This window comes from Sceloporus occidentalis, unplaced genomic scaffold (assembly GCF_023333645.1).
Source record: "Sceloporus occidentalis isolate IW3139 unplaced genomic scaffold, rSceOcc1.0.p SCAF_3, whole genome shotgun sequence".
Lineage (NCBI taxonomy): Eukaryota > Metazoa > Chordata > Lepidosauria > Squamata > Phrynosomatidae > Sceloporus > Sceloporus occidentalis.
Window position 1 is genome coordinate 205,948,135 of NW_028316983.1, and position 19,345 is coordinate 205,967,479.

A 19,345-nucleotide genomic window follows, 5' to 3' on the forward strand; every position below is an offset into this window, starting at 1 on the left:
ATTTTAATATTAATCTTGATACTAATATAAATTTAATGTTCTCCATTTTTCTCTTGCAGTTTTCACGGGTTTTAAAAAATCGAGCTTGGCCTACCTTCAAGCAAGCCAAGTCAAAGATTTCACCACTACACAGCAGTGATTTCTGTCCGACTAACTGCCACATCAATGTGATGGAAGTTTCATATCCTAAAACTTCAACATCAGTTGGCAGTGCCTTTGGTGTTCAATTGGATAGCAGAAAACATCTTTCACATGAGAAAGAGAACAAATACACTGACCATGGTAAGGCTCAATATCTGCTGTCTCTCTTTTCTCCCCTAATTGATATCTAGCTCTCTGTGTTAGATCCCACATAGGAAGGAAGATAAAGAAATAGTGTAATGGGAAATATGTGCAAGCCTGATTTTTAATGCTGCAAAGGGGTCAGGGAACAAGTTTAGATTCCATAGAAATTTACAGGTTTTACTTGCTGTCAAGGTCAAATATTATAGTCATTGCTCTCCTCCTCCCCATCCTGAATAATGCCCCAATCTCCTCTTCTGATCTTACCCAGAGGAAAAGTGGCTGAAGATGAAAGTGTACTACATTGTGTGCTTCTGCTTGAAGGTGGCCCAATCATCTTCACTCAGGGATGCCCATTACCCCCAACTCACCTATCCCAGGAGAAATAAAATAGTCTTAGATTGTCATTGCACCATCTAGGATTTCCAGAACACAACAGAATTCAAATCAGTTTAATTACCTTTATTTAAAAAGTAAGTCTTAACAGAAAAAAGACTGATAAAATTAAGTGTTCATACCAAGAAAGAAAAGAACACCTAAAGATGGAGTTGGCAATACACAGTTAGCATTTGGTAATCTTTAGTTCATAGGCACAAAGGCATCTGAAGAAGGTATCCTAGGACTTCTTTTAGACTAACTCCACCTCTTTATGGCTTCAACTAGTTATGCTTTATTACGCTAAAATCTAAATAATGATTGCTATCACTGCTTAGGCCTACCTATTCCCATAAGAGGGAGTTATCCTTTTTGTGGTTACTTGCTATTGTTTTTTTTTCTTGTTTTGTCCAGCAAACATCTAGGTAACTCAAAATTTCCACTCATTTACTTATGTCTGTGGAGAAGGTCCATGTACAAGGTAGTTGCACAATCAACTATTTCACTAATTTAGTTCTTTTTTTGTGTCCTGGCATGACCCAGGAATGGTCTGATCCAATAAATCATTTAAATAGTGGTTTAAAGCTAGCCTCAATATCTATGTGTGCTCATTGTCTAAGTAAAATTTTGACTCTCTAAACTAGAAACAAATAAAGTGGAATCTAAAAAACTCTACACCAGTTGAATGCTTATGAGAAACAAGGAGGATGTCAGTAAAATAGTATCCTTTCCCTCATGCACCCTAGAAACTGATATTCAGACGTATACTGTTTCTGATACTTGTGGCCACAAATAACATGTGGCCACAAATAACCTTTTCTTCCATGAGTGCATCTAATTCCCTCTTAAAACTATGCAAACTGGTAGCCATCACAATGCATTGTGGTGTATGGCAACGTCCATCGTTTGTGCCTGAACCTCCCTGAACTCAGTCATTGTTACTTTGCATATCTGTCCAGGTGTAGCATGTATTCATGACATTTCCTGCCCATTGGTCTTAGCTACATCAATTTTTCTTTCTGCACTGGTTAGTCTGCAGTTATTCTGACTTTGTCCCATCATTCTGGAGTGTGCAGTTCTCTCTTTCTCCTCCAATATTTGAATAGCACATGTTTGCAGAGACTTTTATCATGAGATGTAATATTACCTTTTATTGTTGTAAGTAAATCTATTTTATAGTGTTTTTTTTTAATCAAAGAAAATAAAACCTGAATGTTTCCCTATGTATATTTGTGTGTGGTGGTGGTGTGGGACTGGTTGTTGCTCCTGCTTGCAAATACCGATTACTCTGCTTGTGATAAAATTTCTGTGTTTCACATTCTCCAACAGTCTTGTTGTCCTGTACATGTCTATTTCTCTTCTGCATGTGCTACTCCTTCTTTGCAATTTCCTTTATTGCTTCCCAGTTCATGATTTATATAAAGATTCTATCCAATCTGTAACCATATTGCAAACATGATAACTTCTTAGTGTCTTGTATTCAACTGCATGTTTAGTTGCTCAAGAAAAATGAATACTATTTAAAGTAATAGACACCATTGCTGAATAGTTAAATCCTATTCAGTGGCATCCCTGCTCCTGGCATCACCTGTTGTGATGGCAGGGCTTCAAGGAGCAGTGCTTCTGGGGGAAGTGCGCGCAGCCTGCCTTGTTGCACAGGGCTGAGAAGTGTATGCAGGACAGCAGGGGGAAGGAGTACACATAGGATGGGGGGGGAAGGAGCATGCACAGGATGGCAGTGGAAACGAGTGTGCGCAGGATGGCAGGAAGAAGCATGCATAGGATGGCGGGAGAAGGAGCATATGCAGGATGGCAGGGGAAGAGCCGAATTGGGTATCACCTCTCTTCTGGGGCATCACCCAGTGTGGATGCACCACTGCACCTCCCCTAGTAATGCCACTGATCCTATCCCCCCACTTTTTTGAATCCCTGCACCATATCCTTTCTCTTTTTGGAACAATAACTAAGAAGCCACCTGGAATACCAGTCTTGGGGGAAAGTATCAATGAAGTATCAATAACGTGATTGATTGACTGAAGTGCTTTTTGATTCTGAAAACGTTTTTGCAAAAAAATACACTCCCTTTTTTAGAAGCAATCATTGTTACATGTGTTTTGTTTTGCCTAGTGTTTATTTATAATTAGTTATTTACTGACAGGTTTTACTATGAAGTACCGATTTTACCATGTTTGGATTGATTTAACATACTGATTATAATCTTTGAAAAATAGAAAATAATGTTTTGTTCGAAAATAATTAAACTGCAGAGATCAGTTTGGCTGAGAACCTGTTTATACTTCTTTAAAAAAACCTTTTTTATAATGCCCAGGTAAACTGAGTCCTATGGTTTATGTACAGCATACAATCACTACTATGGCAGCTCCATCTGGACATTCCTTAAATCAGCAGGATGGCCATGGATTGAGATACTTGTTAAAAGAAGAGGACCTGGAAACTCAAGATGTCTATCAGAAATTGTTGTGCAAATTGCAGGCTGCACTAAAAGAAGTGGAAAATTGTGTTTCACAAGTAGATGAGTAAGTAAATAACTGGAATACATTTTTAGGGATTCTGATATTAACAGATAAATAAATAGCAAATAGTGATGAAAAATAATATTAATATTTATGTAAATTGTGTTTTGTTCTTTGTGGTCTCAAAGGAATGGGGTTATTCTGCTCCTGCACACAACACCATTCAAATGTTATATAGAATGTTATATAAACTTTTTGGTGGTAGCCCTGCCCACCTCCAGCAACTCTATATAAGTGGCTTCCTGCTGAAAACACAAGTTTTTTTTAAATCTACCTCTGCATTGTGAGGAATTGCCCATCACTTTCATTTTCACTTTGGCATTGGCCACTTGGATACTGGCTTCAACAATTTTAGATTCTCTGTACCATCTAGCATTAGGCGGTCAAAGCCAGGCTTGCCCTCAGGGTTTTGCCTTTCTGCTAGCATCATTTAAAAAGTGCATCTCTTATTGGTCAAGCTTCCCAGCCAGTATGGATGCTCAAAGTGCTTGAGATGCTTGGGTGAGACACATGTGGTCTCTGCTTGAAGTTACTGTACTGCTTTCACACCCCAGGTAAGAATGAACAGGATGGTACAGTGGAAAGCACTCCTCTAGGAACAGGCCTTAAGCCTCTGACTCATCTCTACCATGATGGACACTGCTGAAAAGTATGACTGACAATTGACATCAGTGGCTGTTGGCATTGAAAATGAAAGATATCTGAAGTCAGCTTCACATCGGTCTTCTGAATTACAGGGACCCTAAGGTGAACCTATCACAGGGACTGAGAGTGTGTGGCTTGCCCAAGGTCAACGACTGGATTTCCATGGCTGAGCCGGGAAGTGAACCCTGATCTTTAGAATTATAATCAGTGTTCAAGCCATTACACTACACTATTTCATTTCCAAATATTATAGCATAAATGCTATCAAGTTGAAACATACTTAATTGTTGGATGAACCAAGAAATATATTTCACATTCTTAACAACAATCAATCTCTTTTGATTAATATTTGCATTTGAATATTCCAGCAGCTTTGTACTCACTAAATTGTCAATGGAGTTTATCACATGCGAGGGCTCCTGCCACCCAAATGTCACCAAACTGTGATGGAAGCACTATGGTGGGATTGCGTCTGGCACTATTAAAGTGTAATGCTTTTGTTTTTGTCATGGAAGCTTTATCGTAATCGTCAGGAAAATAGCCCTTTCTTTTTAACGATTTAATCTGTTACTAAGAAAGGGCTGTTTTCCTGATGATTACGATAACGCTTCCATGATGAAAACAAAAGCGTTATACTTTAATAGCGTCAGTCACGATCCCACTATAGCGCTTCCGTCACAGTTTGGTGACGTTTGGGCAATGAGAGCCCTCGTGTGTGTAAACTCCAATGTCATTGCTTTTCTCCTCCTAGGTGTATATGACATAATATTAGTATTCTCTCCTCTTTTTTCATGCTTGAATAAACATGCTATAATTAAGAATAAATAAATTCAGTTAGTCACATAGTTGAAAAAGTTAACAGTACATAAGAGACTCTCACATAAAGTGTTTGTTAACAAGAAGTCTGTGTAAAATAAATTAACAGATATTCAGTTAGGATGTATGGAAGTCAGTGTGATGTAGTCATTTGAGCGTGGGACTAGGACTCTGGAGACCAACATTCAAATCCAAGCTTGGCCATGAAACCCCACTGAGTCACCTTGGGCAAGTCACTCTCTCTGGGCCTCAGAGGATGGCAATGGCAAATCCTCTTTGAAGAAACCTGCCAAGAAAACCCTATATCTTCACTTTAGGGTTGCCATAAGTCAGAAATGACTTGAAGGCACACAACAGCAACAGCAGCAGCAGCAGTGTAGTTTTTAATAAAGTTTTTAATACAGTTAATCCTCCATGTCCATGTATTCCAGTTTTATCCATGGCTTGAAAATATTTTTAAAAAACATATAAATTCCAAAAAGCAAACCTCGCAGGTATGTGTAGTGGGACATTGAAAAAAGGTGCAAAGTACTCTTATATCTTGTTTTGGAGAAGGGGGCAGATAATTAAGTGGCATTTGCTGCAAATCTTGCTTCTGTCAATCATTGTTTATCAGCTGCCTCACAGTAGATATTATTATTTTCCTAAGAGAACGTAGCTTCCTAAAATGAAAATGATGCTTGAATGTTGTGCCTTACCCATTATACCTTTTGTTTTTTTCTTTTGTTGTTTATTACTAATTTGTTGTTTATTAACTGATTTTAGCCATTATCGTACTGCGATGGGGGGCCGGAATAAAAGAAAGTGGGGAAAAAATCCCAGAAAACTAACTTCCTTGGGGCTAGTGAGGAAGAGGGGAAGTAGAGGAGAGGAGGAGGCACTGAGACCATGTGGCTGCCCAAATGCTGGGTCTGCAGCTGGAGACATAGTGGGGCTATTACTTTCCTTGGCTTGGAAGCTATAGTTCTAACATCATCTTATGTTCTTTTATTCCATTTGAAAAAGCTATATTGGATCAGAACTGTTTGGCACTGAAAAGATGCAGAACATTTTTTGAGGCTAAGCAGACAGTGTTTGTTATAATGCTCAGTCTCTGAATATTACATATCGGCTGGATCTTCAAAATTTCATTTTTTAAAACCTGAATTTTGTTAATAAAGGTTTGCTTTTATGGACTGTTGGGTTTTAGGGGCGAAGCAGATGGGCGAGAAGGTGTGGTTAGAAGCCGTTCCCAGCCTAATTGCCCCAGGGCCATGGTGAACACACGCTGTGGCCCCAATGTTGCTTCCTCCCATGGCTCCAAATAGGAGCGGAAAAGATCTGCTTCTTCTGGGACTGGTTTTGGACCACCTAGGTTGGCGTCTGGGCGCTGCAGAGGCATGCATCATGTAAATGCCATGCCCCCAGAATGACCAGAAGCCATCCACGTCTGCCTCTCTGTTTTGGGTCTCAGTTCCTATAATTATTTGTTCAAAGTATTATAACACCTCAACTCTTCAATATTTGTGATGTATTGTAATCTGATTCAATACAATTCTTTAACATGGCCCAAGATAATGATATTCTGGGCAAATGGCACAATTACATTTTGTGCAATCTAAATATGTTAGATTTGTCTATTTTATATGCCTATTGCATCTTAGGTCTGTGTCATATTCATTTCACAAATGAAATATTTACATACTGTGTTAGTAATATATGGAGGTTTTCTTCTCTTATTAACTGTAGAGCAATTTATGTCATTGCAGCCTTCTCTCTTCAATAACATATTCTCCAAGATCAGACCGTAAAACCCATGAAACATTAACATCAACAGACAGTGATAACGAAAAAGGAGAACGCAATGGGAAAAAGGTCTGTTTCAGCGTAACAGGTGATGAACAAGAAGATTCTGGTCATGACACTATTAGCAACAGAGATTCATATAGGTAAGGGTGTCCTATCTCCATCAATAATGAGAGCATAACATATGAATTGTATTCTGTGTTTTTCGTACATAGTGTAATTTTTTTAAAAAATCCACAATTAAAATTAAAGTTAGAGTTCATCAGGCAGCTAAAATTAATATGGTAACTATTATTTTGTATTTTAAAAATTGAATTTCAGTGCTTTCTTTACTTGGTCCACATTTGAGCACAGAATTAGAAAAGATAGGAAAGAATTTCATTTGGGGCATATCATCATAAGACCTTACCAAATCTGTATTTCTTGAATCAATATACATATCAGAAAACAGTTCACATTTCTCAAAATTCATTATGCAGTTTCCTGACCAGAAGCCATGCATACAAAACTGTGTATATCAAAGAGAAGTGCACAAATAAATGAATATTTTTGGGAAGAGGGAGTACAAAAGAGAATTGCTTTAAGGAAAATTCCATACAAATATGTATACAGTGGGTCCTTGCTATACGCGGGGGATCCGTTCCGGACCCCCCGCGTATAACAAAATCCGCGTATGCTCAAGTCCCATTTGTCCCAATGGCGGCGCGTGTGCACGCGCGCCGCCATTGGGACAAAAGTTCCTTCTCCCTCCCTTCCCTCGCTTCCCTCCTCCCTTCCCTCCCTGCCTCCCTCCCTTCCCTTCCCCTTACTTACCTTTCTCTCTCGTCGCAGCGGCTTGGCCTCTGCGCCGCCGCTGCGGGGGAAGCCAGGTGGCAGCGGGGAGGCCAAGCCTCGGCTTCCTTGCCGCCGCCATGAAAGGGCGCGATGGCGGTGCTGGAGGCCTCTTGGCACCCAACAGCACCGCCACTGGGCCTTTCCTGCGGTGGCGGCGAGGAAGCAGGGCTGCCGCGCTGGAGGCCTTCAAGGCCTCCCACGCCGGCATCCGGCCTCCTCAAGGCCTCCACCGCTGCCGAAGGGCTGGATACCGGTGCTGGAGGCCAAGAGGCCCCAGCACCGACACTCGCCCCTTCTGTGGCCGTGGAGGCCTGGAGGAGGCCGGGTGCTGGCGCTGGAGGCCTTGAAGGCCTCTGGCGTTGCTGCCCTCCGCGCCTCCTCTTCTCCACCTCCGCGCCTTTTTTTTTGGAAGAGGAGGCGCGGAGGGCAGCAGCGCGGGAGGCCTTCAAGGCCTCCAGCGCCAGCACCTGGCCTCCTCCAGGCCTCCGCGGCCACAGAAGAGCCAGGTATCGGTGCTGGGGCCTCTTGGCCTCCAACACCTCTACCCGGCCCTTCCGCGGCAGCGGAAGCCAGGTACTGGCGCTGGAGGCCTTGAAGGCCTCCTGCGCTGCTGCCCTCTGCGCCTCCTCTTCCAAAAAAAGGCGCGAAGGTGGGGAAGAGGAGGCGCGGAGGGCAGGAGCGCCAGAGGCCTTCAAGGCCTCCAGCGCCAGCACCCAGCCTCCTCACCGCCACTGCCACCGCGGAAGGGGCAGGTGTCGGTGCTGGGGCCTCTTGGCCTCCAGCACCGGTATCCGGCCCTTCCACAGCGGCAGAGGCCTGGAGGAGGCTGGAAGCCGGCGCGGGAGGCCTTGAAGGCCTCCAGCACGGCAGCCCTACTTCCTCGCCGCCACCGCAGGAAAGGCCTGGTGGCGGTGCTGTTGGGTGCCAAGAGGCCTCCAGCACCGCCATCGCGCCCTTTCTTGGTGGTGGCGAGGAAACCAAGGCTTGGCCTCCGCCGCTGCCACCCGGCTTCCCCCGCAGCGGCGGTGGCGGAGGCCAAGCCGCTGCGATGAGAGAGAAAGGTAAGTAAGGGGAAGGGAAGGGAGGGAGGCAGGGAGGGAAGGGAGGAGGGAAGCGAGGGAAGGGAGGGAGGAGAAGGAAATTGTCCCCAACGCGCGCCGCCATTGGGGACAATTTCCCTATTTGCCATCCGCGGATGCTCAAATCCGCGGATGGCAAATCCATGTATAAGGAAGGCCGACTGTACTAGGCAAAAGTTGCTATACGTGTGAAAAGGTTAATAAAGAAATTATGTGAATTTTCATGCAGACTTTTTAAAAGTCCCAAACTGATGAGAAAATAGCATGAAATAAATTTATGGTGGGAGAAACAAGAATTTAAAAACAAACTAAAATGGACAGATTTGTCCTTTCCTAAGAATTTTGAAGATTAAATGTGTTTACTTCAATGAGCTTAAGCCTACTAAACTCTGTTGGATTGTAGCTTTAGGCATTATTTTGCTAAGCTTTAAAATTATACAGTGTTGAGCTCGCTTCCTCAAGAAAAAATAAAATGTACTGAGCGCCTTCTTTAATGACATAAATAACTTTGGTAAAGTAATGCAAAAAGGTGTTTGGACAAGAAAAGATAAAAGAATAAGGAAGCCACTGTTTAAATGTGAATGTTCTGGAATGATTTATATTATTGTGTATTTCTTTTATTCAGTGACTGCAACAGCAACAGGAATTCTATTGCTTCTTTTACCAGTATTTGCAGTAGCCAATGCAGTTCTTACTTTCACAGTGATGAAATGGATTCTGGTAATTTTTTTTTAAAAAAATATACTTTTCTGGATGGACTTGAGTGAGTTTTGTAGCTGATTTGTCCAGTTCTTCATTGAAGTGGATGCAAGAAATGTCTTTCTTTCTTTTGTTTAAATACTGTAATTAGTTTGTTAGTATATGTGTTCTGCAGAAACTTCAGTTTCCCGTACAAATTAATAACATTTAACATTAATGTTAATCAGTCTTATTGTTGCAGTTATAGCAGCAACTTCTCTCTGCAGTTTCAGAAAATGAACACTTGATAATTAGAGTGGATTGTAAAAATAATCTTTAATCCCCCCCGTGCCCCCCCCCCCCCGAATATCAGTGGCATGTGGAGAGAGAACAAATAGTAAAGACCAATATTGGCAGCATAAAGCTCCTGGTTTGGAAATAGTGCAGGCTTCAACTCTCAGCTGGCTGTATTTTCTGTTGTAGGGCAACGTTTTTCTCATTTCAGTGACTGTTGCTTGAGGAAAGTGGCATGCATTTTCCTCATTCGTTGCGAGAAGCACCATCTGTTGGAGTGAGACCATTCTGTTTTTAAGTACCTCTTTTACTCCATCTTACCCAAGATGCAGAGATGAAGGATTTTTCCAGAACCTCTTATTTTTTAAAAACAAAACAATAGGTTGCTTGCTGAGCTGTCATGGCAGTGATGTTTGAGCTTGCACTGCTATTGCAGGGAAATGATATTTCTCCACCCTCCAGTAAAATCATAGGATTTGAATTTCTTGAAAATACAGATTTCATTTTGTGAAGTATAAATGCTGCATTTATCAATACTACAAGGACATTTAATGCACTGTTAGCAACTATGGAATAGTACATGTAATATCACTGTACTAAATCCCCACACCTGCTGCTTAATATATTTAAACAAAATTTTTCAGATGCCAAGTATGCTCTGCTTGCATACTTGTCAAGAACAGATTTCAAAGATATAACCATGTTAGTCTATAGAATCAGTATGTAGAGAGATCTTGTGGCACCTTTGAGACTAACTGAAATAAAGAAGTTGGCAGCATGAGCTTTGTATACTTCTGTCTACTTCCTCAGATGTATATAGTGGAGTGGAAACCAGTGACAGACATACTGTATATATGCCATTGGTATATGAGAATGTCCATTCAAATTTAAAATCTTTTGTGCATGGAAATGAAGTAGCAAGTCTAGTTTTAACTATGGCTGTTAGTGAACAAAGATGTTGTGCACTGGCCAATGTTTATGACAATGAAGCGGCAAGACCAATTTGGCATTGGAAAGTAACCTGTAGGTAAAGAGAGGACACCCCGCTGAGGATAGGCTCTGCATTGAAATGTGTGTAGTGAGTCAGAAAGCCATTATCCCTGTTCAGTCAGTTGCTGAGGGACTGTAGTTTATGGATGAATTCCAATTCTGCTGTTTCTCTTTCCAATCTACCTTTGTAGTTTTGTTCAAGGACTGCCCTGGTGATGCAGTGGTTAAATGCCTGTACTGCAGCCGCTCACTCAAAACCATAAGGTTGCGAGTTCAATATCAGCAAATGGGCTCAAGCTCGACTCAGGCTTGCATCCTTCCGAGATAGCTAAAATGAGTACCCAGACTGTTGGGTGCAATTAGCTTACAGTTGTAAACTGCTTAGACACTATTAGTTCAGTATGAAGCGGTATATAAATGAAGCTGTTTTTGTTTACTGTTCTGAGGTCTGAGATAGAATGCCCAGGGAGATTGAAATGTTCTGCCAACAGTTTTTGTGTATTCCCTCTCCTAATATTTGATTTATGTCCATTTATCCTCTGGTGCAGGGACTGGCCTGTTTGACCTATGTAGAGTATTCAAGAATAGAACAACCATGCAGCCCTTGAACACTTGGCTGCCATTTCTGAACATTCTCCATGCCCCTACAACCTTCCATTTAAAAAAAGACCAAGTTTTTTCTACTTTTTCTTGCATTCCTCCATAGGGATTTGTGAGCACAACATTAGTGAACACAGTTGTGACTAATGAAGAAAATGAAGAAGCACCAAATTTTACCCCCCCCCCCCTTTCCTCCACAGGGCCCAAGAATTTCAGAAACTGGAGGCAGGGAGAACATGAAATATATAGTAGGCTTCAGCTGACCTGAATAAAACTGTAAGGAAAGAATCAGAGTGAAATAAAAAGGGAGAAGAGCTTGGAAAAGTTACCTTTCTGGATTACATCTCCCAGATTTCTTAAACCACCATGGCAACCAACTACTCTTTTCCAAATTCTGAAAGGGAAGTAAAGTTACTATTTTAACAGAAACAGAAACAAAGCCATCCTGCCTTGCAGCAGCCCTGCTCCACCATCTGGAGCTTTTCTGTGAAAAAATAATAACAAAAATTAGGTGATAGAGTCTCCTTCCTTGGAGGTCTTTAAACAGAGGCTGGATGGCCATCTGTCAGGGATGCTTTGATTTGGATTTCCTGCATGGCAGGGGGTTGGACTGGATGGCCCTAGTGGTCTCTTCCAACTCTACGATTCTATGATTCTATGATTCTATGAAAATAATATTCCATACGTAGAGTCTGAGTAGTCTGTTACAGCCTTTAGTCAACAACAATTTCAATTACTGTTTTAATAGGTGATGAACTTCCTCTGAGTATACGCATCTCCCATGACAAGCAGGACAAATTGCATGGCTGTTTGGAGCATCTTTTTGGTCAGGTAATTCAATTAGAGCAATTACACAGTTAAAGCAGTGTTACGACTTGATTTTTTAAAATGCTTTTGTTTGCCAAGATCCCAGTTCTCAGCACTGAATTTTTCACATACCGTGTTGGTTCTTGATGGCAATGGTGTATTCACTTACACATAAGAAAAACTGATACACTGATCACAAAGGTGTATTTTGTATAGTACAGTACTGCATCCAGAAGTTGCCATTTAGCATGAGAGACCAGGAACACAGCTAGGTTATTTACACCAGTGAGTTGGATTAAACTTGCATTTCTTTGCTTTGCACAGTTGATAGTAGGACCTGGTTACATATTTCTTTTTTAGACTATCACAGCCGTGTTTATGTAATTATTAGTCATAATATTTATTTTCCTTTTTCTGGTGAAAAATTCCATATAATCCAGACTGTCTGAAAAACTATGGACTCTATCACACACAGGAGGGAAGCGTAATTAAAATGTGATTAAAAAAGTGGTAATAGCACGATGTGGGGGGGAGATTATCCCGTTTGTGTCCCGTGCATAAACTGTAATGGTCACTCCATTGGGTAATAAGAGATTCTGGTGTTACCCAATGATGCATCCATTACAGTTTATGCATGGGACACAGGAGAAGTGTGCGGGGGTATGATAATCTTCTCCCCGATCACACTATTACCATGTTTTAATCATGTTTCAATGATGCTTGCCTCCCATGTGAAAGAGTCCCATGTCTATGCACATGAACCTGCCAGAGTTTTAAGATCCAACAGGGATGGCTTTCTCCCAGTTCTGCCACTATCACAGGTTCGCTTGGTGAGGACACAAGAAAAACCTTCTCAGTAGCTGCTCCCATCCTCTAGAACTCCTTTCTGTGGGAGGCTAGGCTATGCTGTCCTCTCCCTGCTTTTGTTTGACCTCCTGTAAGCACCAAGGAATTTCAAAAGAAAATCAGCATAACTTTGTAGACTACAGCAAAGCCTTTGATTGTATAGATCATGAAAGGCTATGGAATGCCCTAAAAGACATGGGAGTGCCAACATGATAGTCTTGATGAGGAATCTGTACTCAGGACAAGAGGCTACTGTCAGAACAGAACATGGAGAAACAGAATGGTTCCCAATTGGCAAAGGAGTCAGACAGGGCTGCATCTTATCACTCTACTTGTTCAACTTATATGCAGAACAGGCTTGGACACAGAATAAGGAGGAGTGAAAATACAAGGAAGGAATATCGACAATCTGAGATACACAGATGACACCATAATACTAGCAGAAAACTTCAAAGACCTGGAACAACTACTAAGAAAGATCAAGGAAGAAAGTGCAAAGGCAGGCCTATTGTTGAACATAAATAATGTGGTCAATAATGACCACAGAGAACCTACACAAATTTGAATTAGACAATGAAGAAATAGAAATAGTAAAAGAATTCTCATACCTGGGATCAAACATTGATAGAAATGGAGACTGCAGCCAAGAAATCAGAAGAAGATTAAGAATCGGAAGGAAAGCTAGGAAAGAACTAGCGAAGATCTTAAAATGCAAGGATATACAACTGAGCACAAAAGTTAGAATCGTACAAGCCATTGTATTCCCTATTGCCATATATGGATGTGAGAGCTGGACATTTAAGAAGGAGGATGGGAGGAAAATCAACTCATTCGAAATGTGGTACTGGAGAAGAGTGCTAAAGATTCAATGGACAGCCAAAAAGACGATCAAATGGGTCCTGGAGCAGATCAAGCCAGAAATCTTCCTAGAAGCCAAGAAAACTCAGGTTGTTGTTCTTTGTACACATCATGAGAAGGCATGAAACATTGGGAAAAACAGTAATGCTAGGAAAGGTACAGGGAAGTAGAAAGAGAGGAAGGCCACATGCAAGATGGATGGACTCTATTAAAGAGATCATGAGTATGAGTTTGCAGGAATTGAGCACAGCAGTGGAGGGTAGAGGGTCTTGGTTGCCATCGATTGAGATTGACTTGAGGGCAGTTAACAACAAACAACAAAAAAGCAGGAGGGCTTCCTACTGAGATGTATGTTTTTTTTTTTTAAAAAAACCATAATTTTGTACGATTTGATGTGGTGATTTTTAATTGTTTTTAAAATTAAAAAGTCCTGGTCTAATGTATATATTATTCCTGAGTTGACTCAAATCCAGTTCAGTGGGAGCTACGTGGATTGAACACAGCAAAGGGGATAATTTTCTAGATGCTTTCTCTTGTAAAAAATGTTAATTATATGATACAAAACAGAGATGTATTTCAACAGTACGAAGCTCTACCAGTGTGATTTGTGAATATTATCTGAGATGTGTCTTTGAGTTACACCAGGGATTTGTTGTTGTTATCATTGTTGTTGCATACCTTCATGTCATTTTTGACTTATAGCAACCCCAAAGCAAACTTCTTATGGGGTTTTCTGGGGCTGAGAGAGCTTCACTTGCCCACAGTCATCCAGCGGCCTTCCATGGTAGAATAGGGAACAGAACCCTGATTTCCAGAGTCACAGTCCAACACTCAAACCACTACATCAGGGGTAGGCAACCTTTTTGAGCCAGGGGCCGGGTTGCTGTCCCTCAGACACCTGGGGGGGCGAAGCTGGGGGGAAGCTTCCACCCTCCGGGGGTGGGGCTGCATGTCGGGGGTGGAACTTCCACCCTCTGGTGGCGGGACCAGCGCTGGAGGCCTCCCCCTCTTTGCCAGCCCCTGACGGGGGCCCAGGCCCCGTCAGAGGCCGGCAAAAGAGCCGGCGGGGGCCGCCTGCACTGGAGACCTCTTTCTCGGCCCTGCAGGCTCCTTCCCGGCCTCCGCGGAGGCTGAGAAGGAGTTAGGAGGCTGGCGGCCCCCCAAAGGCCCTGTGCGCTCACGTGAGAGACCTTTAGCCTCTCGCGAGAGGGCGTGGGCCCCCCAAAGGCCCCGCACGCTCACGTGAGAGACCTTTAGCCTCTCGTGAGAGGGCGTGGGCCCCCCAAAGGCCCCGCATGAGTGGCCCGGTCCTGCTGCCGATTGCTGCCGGCGTGGGGCCTTTGGCAATCGGCGGCAGGACCGGCCTCGGGCCGGTCCCCCGGCCTCGGCAGGCCACATGTGGCCCGTGGGCTGGGGGTTGCCGACCCCTGCACTACATCATACCAGTTCTCCTGTTGCTATAATACTTACATTTATTTATATCCTGCCTTTTTTCCAGTCTTGGATTCAAGGCATCCTTTTAAAACAGATATAGCTAAACATTTCTCATTATACAAGAGTAAGAATTACAATTAAACTATAAATAAAATTAAAATAAGTTCAGAGAAAGGTCATTAAAAAGAAAACAGATTCTTTGTCTCCAACATGTAGACATCAATAGAATTGTTCTAACTGGCATCGACCCACTGAATGAATGTAGTTTACGGAAGCAATTTACAAAGTTCCTGTTGATCCAATGGATCTTGTCTAATTGGGGTTAACAATGGCATTTTGGCTTTATTTTTTCCTAGGGTTACATATTCAGTATTATCAAGCACTATTTTAATTCTTTTATCTAGGGTAAAACTATATGTGCAATAGGAGATGTGTGATAAGATTTCCTGTATTAATTAAAGTTAAAAAGTAGCCATGGACTGTGGGTGAGCATGGATTTGTCTCCGGCACTTGAAGAGAAGGATATACATTTTAAAACAAATTTAAGTGACACCTAGCCTTAACTACCTATTTGCCACATGGGAAAAGCATACATGTACCTTCAATGAATGATTTTGAGATAAGAAGAATTGTGAGAAGAAAAAAATGTAATTGCATTCAGATTCAGTCTCACTTCTGTTTCAATTTGAAACAAACACAGAGGATCTGTCTAATCCTGTGGGTACTCAGGGCTTGTAGCGGAAGCCAGTCATGTTTGGTGGGAACAGGTAAATCTCCTCAAAGTAGACAAACATATGGAAAGTAAAACCAAACAAAGCAGAGAAAGCCAGGACAGGGTGAACAAAATCAAGTCAAAAGCTATTTTGCATAGAAAACAAGCAAAAACAGGACCTTGGATAGCTCCATTCTGGCTCGGTTGACTGAAGTTGGTAGTGGTGGTGTTATTTGCCTTCAAGTCATTTCTGACTTAAGGTGACCCTAACGTGACCCTATCACAGGATTTTCACAGGTTTCTTCAGAGGAGGTTTGCCACTGCCATCTTCTGAGGCTGAGAGAATGTGACTTGCCCAGGATCACCCAGTGGATTTCCCACTTATTTAGCTGCTGGGCAAGCAAGGACCTAAAACAAGACTGGTCAAAGCTTGGGCCAAAAGTTATTTTTTGACTCCTATTCCCCCCAGGCTTCCCTCGACCACCCTTTTCTGACCCAAAAAGTGACTTGCCTCTGCGATGAGCAGCAGTTTTTTTTATAAATGTCTCAGACCCTGCCCTGCATTGCTTGATATATTGCTCCCCCCTTTTGACCCTGAGAGTATTTTTTTTGGTTCATGTCTAGTGGCACTGTTGACAATTCATGCTGCCTCTGGAGGGTCCCAGAGGTAGACAGTTGACCCTGTAATGTGCCAAAATTGTCCACTCTAACATACACAAACTGAAGCCTTATGTAGGTTGGCTCTCCCCATTCTCCTTGGAACCACGCAAGGTGATAAGGAACCTTTGTTTCTTTTCATTACTGCATGTCTGGGGAGATGGTACCAGAAAGGACTCCTCTGAGTCTAAGGAAGGAGGCAAATAGGGTACAAGCCATTTTCTTTCTTGTAAAGCACCCTGAGTGCTCTGGTACAAAGTTTGGTAGTAATGACAGGACCTCTCACATAGGTAGTTTATGTCCATAGATCATTAGATGCTCAAGTTCTTCTGTGGTTGTCTTGCTCTAAAGTGTATTTAAGCACTCTGTGACAGATAGGGAGGTTATTTTCAAGCTCGCCTATCTTCAGATTCACCAGTTCACTGATTTTTTTTAAACTCAACAGGTAGATTCAATAGTTACTCTACTGAAGGGACCAGCAGTAGCAAGAGCTTTTGAGCAGACGAAGTTCTTCACACCAGGTCGAAGCTTGCAAGGTATTCTTCAGAGTGAATTGTGGCAATTAAAAATGCTTCTAGTTTGAGTTTGTGCCTCTCCTCATCTTTCCTTCCTCATTTTACTCCATGCTTTGATTTCTTCCTGTACTTTTTGGTTTGAACAGATAATATATAATATTTATAATATGTTTTTTTTATTGAGCTCATCGTCATGCTTATCAAATTTGCTGATGACACCAAATTAGGATGAGCAACTAATACCCCAGAGGAGATGATCAAAATTCAAAATGATCTTGATAGATTAAAAAGCTGGACCAGAGCTAACAAAATGAAGTTCAGCACATAGAAATGTAAGGTACTGCACTGAGGGTGGAAAAATGAAATGCATAGATATAGGATGGGTGACACCTGGGTTAATGAGACTATATGTAAAAGGGATGTCGGAGTCCCAGTAGACCACAAGTTGAACATGAGTCAACAGTGTGATGTGGCAGCTAAAAAGGCCAATGCGATTCTAGGTTGCATCAATAGAAGAATAGTGTCTAGATCAAGGGAAGTAATAGTGCCACTCTATTCTGCTTTGGTCAGGCCTCACCTGGAATACTGTGTCCAGTTCTGGGCACTACAGTTCAAAAAGGATGTTGACAAGCTGGAGTGTGTCCACAAGGGGGCAACTAAAATAGCACTTGGGAGAAATATATCACAAGGAACAAATGGCCTACCAGTATAGCTGTTTCAAGGGACAGTGACAGAATCCACTCGAATTCTAATTAAAATCTGTCAACAAATACAGTAGATATCAGAATGGCTCACAGATTGGAAACACTCAATATACATTCTAGTCTGCAAGAAAGGGGACATCAGTAGCAATCTTTGGACTACTGGACTGATCTGCCATGTAAGCAAAGTGATGTTCAAGAGTTTATAAGAAAAGCTTTTACCATTTATAGACTGATAAATGCCAGATGTACAAACTGGGTTCAGAAAAGGAAGATGCACTAGAGATCATGTCACAAACATACACTGGATAATGGAAAGCATGAAAGCATTTCAGGAGAAAATCAGTCTTTGCTTTATAGATTATGTCAAAGCCTTTGATTGTGTAGAAAAATTATGGTTAGCTTGAAAATAAAGGGGTGTTACACAATACCTGATAGTCCTGAAGCTGCTGTCAGGGCACAATATGGAGGAATAGTTTCCCAGTGACAAGGGGCTCATTTTAATTGACATGTAGAACATATAGATAGCAGTATTAGACATGGAGGAAGCAGGTGTGAAAACTAGGAGAATGAAATATCAACTGTTTAAGAGATGACACCATATTACTTGCAGAAAATAGTAAAAACTTGGAATGACGAAAGTGCAAAAGTAGCTTTGTACATACATGTTGCGGAGACAAAAATACATAACTTTCAAGGCCTTCTATACCTTGGCTCAGTCAATCAAAATGGAGATTGTAGTCAAGAAATAAGAAAACTAAGGCGCTTTACAGACCACCTGTTTGGGGCAGCCTGTAGGCGCTGCTTTTCCCGCTGGATCAGGGCCTCAGCTTCCAGAGCGGCAGCCTCCGAGGCCCCAATCTGCCTCTTTCTAGGCTGCGGGGAAGCTACAAAAGGCCATTCCCCCGTGGCCTGAAAAGGGGTGTCCTTGGGGCTTCATGCCCCAAGGACACCCGATGGCAGGAGGGAGAGGGAGGCCCCTTTCTCCCTTGCGTCACTGGCGCAGCTGTCTAAAGGCTGCACCAGTGACGCAAATCGTGGAAGGAGCTCCGTTTTGGAGCTCCTTCTCGTGCCACGGAAGGGGCACTCTATGTGCCCTCAAGCGGCGTGATGTCACGTCCGCGCCACCCCGTTTGGAGGTGGCACATTCGTGACGTCGTAATGGCCACCCCCATGTGGAACAGGCGATGCCATTTTGTACATCCCCAGGATGTACTAGGGTTAGGTGCGTGCATAAGGCACGCACTTTGTCTAACCCTAGTACGTCCCCAGGATGTACTTTACGCCCGTCTATAACGGGCCTAAGACTTTGAAATGGTATCTATGAAACAGCTAGATGAGATCCACAAGTGTAAAGATATGCCATTAAATATAAAAGTCAAAATCATCCAGATCATCCAGTTTCTTTGTATAGATGTGAAAGCCGAACAGTGAAGAAAACTGTGAGGAAGAATATCAAAGCATTGCTGCAGTAGAATTTCAAGAAAATCATAGTCCACCTAAAAGACAAATGAATGGGTCCCAGAGCAAATCAAGCCTGAAGTCTGCCTAGAAACCAAAATGACTAACCTGAGGATGTCATCCTTTGGACATATTATGAGATGATGTGACTCAGAGAAAAAGACAATAATGCTCAGTAATGTGGAGGGCAGTAAGAAATGAGGAAAACCACACTGTAAATGGGTTGATACAATCAAGGAAGCCACTATTCCTGGGTTTACAAGATCTGAGCTAGGTAGTTTGATAACTCAGTCATTGGGTCACCATAAGTTGAAGCTGATTTGATGGTGAATCATAACAACAATTTTGAATCAGATCAGATGGCCTGAAGCTGACTAATTAGTGCTAATTAGATTGTGTCAGTATTAGAGGGTTGCAGTAAGTCAGAAAGACTCAAAGGCAA

General features: G+C 42.2%; 1 protein-coding gene across 2 annotated transcripts in view; it reads left to right on the forward strand.

Annotated features, from left to right (window-relative positions):
- Positions 1-19,345, forward strand: part of LOC149317400 (phosphatidylinositol 3,4,5-trisphosphate-dependent Rac exchanger 2 protein-like) — a 182,225-nt gene that overhangs the window by 113,639 nt on the left and 49,241 nt on the right. For both annotated transcript variants that reach the window (XM_089517426.1, XM_089517427.1), the window contains exons 24-29: positions 60-282; positions 2,987-3,194; positions 6,401-6,580; positions 8,976-9,070; positions 11,661-11,743; positions 16,672-16,762. In XM_089517426.1, coding sequence (XP_089373552.1) covers positions 60-282; positions 2,987-3,194; positions 6,401-6,580; positions 8,976-9,070; positions 11,661-11,743; positions 16,672-16,762 — 880 coding nt within the window. The remainder of the gene's footprint in view (positions 1-59; positions 283-2,986; positions 3,195-6,400; positions 6,581-8,975; positions 9,071-11,660; positions 11,744-16,671; positions 16,763-19,345) is intronic.